Source organism: Augochlora pura, chromosome 2, assembly GCF_028453695.1.
Source record: "Augochlora pura isolate Apur16 chromosome 2, APUR_v2.2.1, whole genome shotgun sequence".
NCBI lineage: Eukaryota > Metazoa > Arthropoda > Insecta > Hymenoptera > Halictidae > Augochlora > Augochlora pura.
The window spans coordinates 13,134,810-13,141,807 of NC_135773.1; the positions used below are offsets into that span (position 1 = coordinate 13,134,810).

Consider the following 6,998-nt stretch of genomic DNA (forward strand, 5'->3'; position numbering starts at 1 on the left):
ATCACCCGATAGAAAAATATCAGACTTAATGGCATGTCTTAATGAATAGAATCGTTCAGTTAAAGTTAAACCCTGATAAGCAGTAGATTCGAATCCGTGTTTTCGTCAAGATACTTCTGTTATGTAAATTTACTTAAACTCTGAACCATTATATTTGAATATAAAATGAATATTATTAAACCCTTTTGAATCGAACGACGTAACAAGTGGTTGTTAAGTGGTACGTCCCTATTTGTTGTAAAAATAACCGCGTAAATACGTAGTGTCTATCATGTCTGCACCTACACCGACAAGCAGTACAACATCCAACGATTTGCACGTGTGTATAATTTTATAATGACAAATCAGTGTTACACTATGTATGATATCGCATATATTAATTTTCTTCCGTAATTTGTTTTTTTGTATAGAATTACTATACATGTATGTATGTAAAAAATGAAAAGCTAAGGACAAACACGAATGTATGCGAATTTATTCATCAATGTTACGCAATAGCAGAAATTAGTAACAATTGGCAGCAATTAGCAATGAGCTTATAAATTATGGGAAAGTATTACAACGTAATTCGGTAGCTGACGATTAATTGTTTCGACCACCGGAAACGAAATTTCGATTGTCTTACAATGAAAATACACTCAGCGATTTGAGAGTATAATTCACGAGGCAGTTTCGATAAACAACAACGAGGAATTAATACATAATATGAATCTTTGTAACACTTTAACGTAACCGCATGTACATTTATATATATTTTCATATATTAATTTATTATATTCATATATACTCATTAATTAATTTAAAAAAAAAAAACGGATATGACTCAAAACTTTTAAAATTTATTGTTAAAAGTTTCTGACAGGTTAAACTGTTACCCGTTACATATATATATATATACATCATTAATAACGCTTACATACATACACATAAAACGGATGAGATCATTTTGATATCAATAAATTAACCCATAATTTGATTATATAGATTATCACAGTTTTATAGTTCTAGTTACGTTTTGAATAACAGTTATTTAATATGCATTTTTTATTTACGAATTCAGGAAAATAGATATTAGACATATTCTTCAAATTAATGTAGTTTTTGCAGATCATTTTGAATACCCGCTTAAGAGTGAATAACACAATCGAAATGAAATTGTAAGTTAATTAGTGGCTTGGTTAATTAAATTAGAACATACTACTTTTTTAAATACACCTATATTCCTATGAATTGTTCAGGTTTTGCATAGACGCATTTATTCTGCGTACGTAATACTGCCGGTAATACATATAACTATAAATACTCTGGAATAGTAGAACTGTTCCCGGATCGGGGAAAGTAAGATCTATTTTAAAGGATAGTGTCTTCTGGCTGATCCCATGTAGAAACCGGTGATTTCTTGAGATGTGCATGTAAAAATTGCTTGTCAACCGGCAAACCTGCCGAAATTCACTAATACAAGTTGTCTCAAATAACAGTGTATATAGGGAGTGTTTCTACCTAGGTCTTTACACGTGCAATTTCTTTTTTACGTACACCCGTTCTTGCATCGTACGATTGCGACCTTAGCCTCATTGTTAGCATTATTTCGTGGATATTCTAGACACGTGCTATTTAATTAATGATGCCAAACATACGAATGCTGGTGAGTCATGTAAAATTACGAAAAAAGTAATTCCCAAAATTGTACTAAGTACTATCTTTTATTAATTGTCACTACGAATGATTGTTAACTCTAAAAAGTCGATAAATTAAATTAAGCAAGTAACCTCTTTGAGAATTCTCAGACAATTGTATTGCCATTTATCATTATGCAGCATTTTTGCTACCTGCTTTGAATGTTAGCATAAAACGGCTACATTACGTAAAAAAATTCCACGATACTTAATAACTGAAACACACGCTTTACCATTTTAATTTTCATCAAAATTGAAATCTCGTTTTATATGATACCTGCTTGTTATGTCAATCTCAATATAAAAATTGATGTTCTACTTTGTAGATGCCATTCATTTATATATATAGATCTCATTTAGATATTAATAATTACTGACTTGTTAACTTGTTCAGAAAGACTTCGTCAAAGAATCAGCAAATAATTATGATTGTAAATCATAATGCCAATAAGTTTCATAAGAATTACACTATATTTATTTTTTAATGTTTTTAGATTTTTGCTTCCATTAAAATATTGTTTGCCCTTTTTTTAGGTGTTACCAGCATTAGCTGCTGTAGGAACCATAGTTGCTATAGGACTAGCAGTGAAATTCTATAAATGTTGGAGTAATGATAAGAAGAAGAAATCCTCTATTTTACTGGTTGATCCAGTTGTTAAATATAGCCTGCCATTAATTCAAAAAGAGATACTAAGCCATGATACAAGAAAGTTTAGATTTGGCTTGCCAACACCAGACCATATTCTAGGACTACCAATTGGCCAACATGTACACTTAACAGCGAAGATCGATGGAGAAGTTGTTATACGTTCATATACACCAGTTTCCAGTGATGATGACCATGGTTTTGTAGACCTTGTGATCAAAGTAAGTGGGTTAACAACAGCTAATAATTTACAAATCATTCTGATCTTCAAATGTTGAAACTTGTTTGAAGGTGTATTTCAAAAATGTGCATCCGAAATTCCCTGAAGGAGGAAAACTGTCTCAGTTCTTAGAAAATTTGAAAACTGGAGAGACAGTAGATTTTAGAGGACCATCTGGTAGACTTATCTATAAGGGTCATGGAAAGTTTTCCATAAAAATTCTAAGGAAGGACCCACCTGTAAATTACAGTTTTAAAAAGGTAACAAAGTTATTTTATATGTATATATACTGCTTTATATTTATACAGTTAAGGGTATAAAATATAAATTTTTCACAGATTGTAATGATGGCTGGTGGTACAGGAATCACGCCAATGCTGCAACTAGTTCGTGCTATAGTGAAAGATCCCACAGATGAAACTGAGTGTTCCTTACTTTTCGCAAATCAGACCGAAAAAGACATATTGTTGCGAGAGGAATTAGACGAGGTCGCAAGGAAACATCCAAAAAAGTTCAAGGTTTGGTATACACTGGATACCAGTGATGAGAATTGGGCCTACAGTACAGGGCATATAAATGCAGAAATGATAGAAAAACACATGTTTCCGCCATCGTCTGATACTTTTGTACTTATGTGTGGTCCACCACCAATGATTAATTTTGCTTGCAATCCGAACCTCGATAAACTTGGATACAATCCAAAGTACCGATTTGCTTATTGAAAGCTCCAAATCGTTGTTTCGTTGCACTGAAATATAAACTGCATTCGGCTATTCTTTTGTTGATCAGTACGACCAGAAGCGTTCAAAAACAAAGCATTTTTTTGTTTTCTGTAAATTATTATATAAACCACTTGAAATATCTGTGTATCTAATGCATAGTATAATTTTGCACATCAAAAGGTTTATAACAATGTTCGGTTAAATGATTAGATTCACTTTAATTATTTTTTATTTAGAATTTATATCAATCATAATGTTTAGTAGTCCACAGGAAAAGAGTAATATGTTAAAGATTAAAGACAGTAAGTTTTAGATTTTGTAATTCCATATTCTTTACAAATGCAATTTTTAAGAATTTTTGATTAAACATTTTTCATTTTTTATAAGATACATCGCCAGTGCAAAGGTTAGTGAAAAATGCTACGTACGTTAAAGCATTTATTGATGTTAAACCTATTGTATTATTATAAAAAAATTATGATCCCAAGTTGTTCTTATTGTTTTATAATTCCTTTATCACGAAAAAGCGGTGCAAACAAAATTAAAGCAATGAAAGAACGTAGCGCGTTTGTGTAATTAACAACGTCCGCAGTCCTTGACGCGTTTTCTAGGCGCCGCTCGCAAAATATCATCAACGCGCAAAATCATTTCTGCCGCTTCTACTGCGCTAAGTAGAACTTGCGTCTTTACAACCCAAGATTCAGTGATACCTAGTGTTCTCATGCAGCCGATTTTTCCTTTTTCCATGTCTGTAATTAATAATATTTGTACACGTCAGTCTATATTTCCACAGTACTAAATTAGTATTTATAAGATGTAAACCTACCAAGACCCATTGATTTTTCTCCGGAATTATGTCTAGCTCGAAGTTCACTAATTAAACAAGCTGAATCATAACCCGCGTTGTCAGCAATGATAGTGGGTAATTGTAACAAAGCTCGGGCAAATGCTTCCATTGCAACCGCTTCTTTTCCAACGGTTTTGGCCGCAGCTTCCATCACGGCACAAGCCATCGCCATTTCACAGCATCCTCCACCATTAACGATTTTATAGTCGCGTTTGGTAGCTGCCAATACACAGATAGCATCGCGCAAAGATCTCTCTGCCTCATCTAGAATTTGTTGCGTGGAGCCTCTGATGACTATCGTACACCCTTCTCCTAAAGCAACGTCGGAGAATTTCAGCAGTGTGTCTTCGCCTATCATCACTGGTTCGATGTGCCCACAACGTCCAAGTTTCACTGTTTCGGGACTATCGAAAGTGCTGACGATCTCTCCGTCAGTAACCAGAGCTAGTCTCTCGATACCATCAAAGTCTGCATGCTCAATTGCCATGATACCAGCATCAGCAAATAATTGTTCTGGGTAATTATAAATTAATTGTCTGTTGATAAATACGTTGCAGCCGTGCTTTACGATCTTGTCGACTTTTTCCTAAATTGAACATAGTAATTATGTAATATTTATATCTTAATATTTATTTGTCCAAACTATACAATTACCTTCATCTTCTGCTTTTCTGCTGCCTCCAATTCTGCGATTTTCGCCATTGAATCTACTCGAACCCTTGATCCAAATACCTACAAATTCGTAAAAACGTTGGTCACAATAAAATAAAATCATAATTAAATTATCATAAACTCATATTTTAGTCATCTCAACTCACTTTGATTTTATCTGTGTCCATGGGTGTGTTGGCTAAAAGTATCCTTGCATCGTACATTTGCTGTGGTTGGTGCATTCCAGGCTTTTTGTCCAACAAAAATCCATCAAAAATCTCAGACTTTGCCAGAGTTTGCCCAGGTTTTTTAATTATTTGAATAGCTGCCAAATTGTCTGGCTCCTTAATATGTAGCACAGCTTGCAATGCAAGGAAGGAAAACAGCTCTTTGTGTTGAGACAAAATTTTCGAACTTATTGTTGTACGTGCAATATTTAATAAGTGTCTGGTAAAACGACGTTGATGACCAGAAAAATCTTGTGAAATGTTTTCTAGTTCTTGTCGAGCTACTTCGGTGGCTTTCCTCCAGCCAGCAATTATAGTTTGAGGATGAAACTTCTTTTCAATTAATTGTTCTGCTTCCCGTAATAATTCAGAAGCTGCAATAGAAAATAATTAATGTATTCTATCATCGTCTTTTGGTTTTAAAAGGTAATTTAAAATTCTATTAAATTATATACAAACCAAGCACGGTAACAGATGTGGTTCCATCTCCAAATTCGTCGTCTTGTACACGAGACATGTCTACCAAAATTTTGGCAGCTGGATTGTCCACACCCACGCTTTTGAGAATCGTTGCACCATCATTGGTGACCTGAACCTGCCCTGCAGATCGACCATGCGCCACCAACATTTTATCCATACCTTTAGGCCCAAGCGTTGATTTGACCAAATCACCTAAAGTAATAGCTCCTACAAATAAACTCAGCCTAGCAATTTCTGCCTTCTCCTCTTCTGCCTCATTTTTGAGGATCCTTACAGGATTCAAGGACACCTGTGAACAGATATTTAAATTTATAAGTAACGCATTCTAATAAGAATTCAGTATGCATATTAATCCTTAGTGTGCATGCGAAATATTTCTAAACGCCAATGTTCTTTAACAAAGTTCGTTATACAAAGTCCTTCTTTTACTAATTTTATAAGAAATCACTGAATACGGAAACTTCAATTCCCACGAATTTGCAATATTTAACAAACAATTGTTCAGAATTTGAATTAATATTAGAATTGAAAAAAATAATTTTAGTGACACACGTGCGCCATTTGCCGCACCTTCATATACGACACCAGGCAACCAAAGTTTGCTCCTTATTATTTTAATTTCTGACGATACTAACAGAATACCTATTTATTATGCACGCAAGGATAATAAAATTGATTAATTACCATTCTGTATCACTGTTAAAACAATCGGACACAATTTATTACAGAATAACGTTACTTCAACTTCACAGCAAAGCACAATTACAAGGATTATTGTTTTACAGATGGCGCTTCCACCTACACATTGGACATATATTCTCTACGCTCTGTATACTGTTGGAACCTTCTTTTATTGGTTTACAGGCAGGATATGAATTGTTTGGAACAAATCAGTTAACAGTTTTAGTTGTTGAAGAAACAGAATAGACCATTCATAACAGAGTTTCTAAGAAAACTGCCAGAACCTTCTTTTACGACATAGATGGCGCCATTATCCAATTATACGACGCTTACGACTCCGAATCTAATGCCTTTTAAGGTTCGTAAAGGGTACAACAATATGAATTTTTAAATAAGTAATATTCTTCACCATACAATAAACTATGACATCTTCATTAATAAAAATGGATTATTATTATGCTAGAATTATTATTGCGTATAATGTAAGAATTTGCCAAGATTATTATTTACATTGAATGTACGAATTATCAATTGGCTAGTACAATTAAAATTCTGAAATTATTTAAAAATCATGTGGCAAAGGTTTTCAAAAATTTCATTGGGAAATTTAAATTTCGCCAATAAATCTGAGCAGGCGTGCATCAACCAGCCCGCGCACCTTTAAATAACGGTCTAAACCCAGCTGTCCCCCATTTTCGTTTGGATCTCTAAAGTACAATAGGGGTCGTACGGACCCTTTGATGCTTTTATGCGATGTTCAACTGCAGACGTTCCTGCGCATATGCGGTGTTCGAGACAAAGCTATTCAAATACCGAACGTTACAGAATTTAGAACGTATGGATTCTCG

General features: G+C 33.9%; 2 protein-coding genes across 3 annotated transcripts; one reads left to right on the forward strand and one right to left on the reverse strand.

Moving 5' to 3' along the window:
- The first annotated feature begins 18 nt into the window (after positions 1-18).
- Positions 19-3,751, forward strand: LOC144475028 (NADH-cytochrome b5 reductase 3). 2 transcript variants are annotated; one of them, XM_078190553.1, is made up of 5 exons: positions 1,397-1,412; positions 1,505-1,645; positions 2,211-2,543; positions 2,614-2,802; positions 2,881-3,751. In XM_078190553.1, the coding sequence occupies exons 2-5, from the start codon at positions 1,622-1,624 to the stop codon at positions 3,262-3,264; spliced, it is 930 nt and encodes a 309-aa protein (XP_078046679.1). In that variant the 5' UTR covers positions 1,397-1,412; positions 1,505-1,621; the 3' UTR covers positions 3,265-3,751. The 2 variants fall into 2 exon arrangements, with proteins under 2 accessions (XP_078046670.1, XP_078046679.1); XM_078190544.1 differs by lacking the exons at positions 1,397-1,412; positions 1,505-1,645 and adding an exon at positions 19-319.
- On the reverse strand, positions 3,690-6,306 carry Cct2 (chaperonin containing TCP1 subunit 2). Its single transcript, XM_078190529.1, has 6 exons — positions 6,154-6,306; positions 5,449-5,758; positions 4,930-5,363; positions 4,766-4,843; positions 4,091-4,697; positions 3,690-4,013 (listed from the first exon to the last, which is right to left on the reverse strand). The coding sequence occupies exons 1-6, from the start codon at positions 6,154-6,156 to the stop codon at positions 3,841-3,843; spliced, it is 1,605 nt and encodes a 534-aa protein (XP_078046655.1). The 5' UTR covers positions 6,157-6,306; the 3' UTR covers positions 3,690-3,840.
- Between the last annotated feature and the right edge of the window lie 692 nt (positions 6,307-6,998).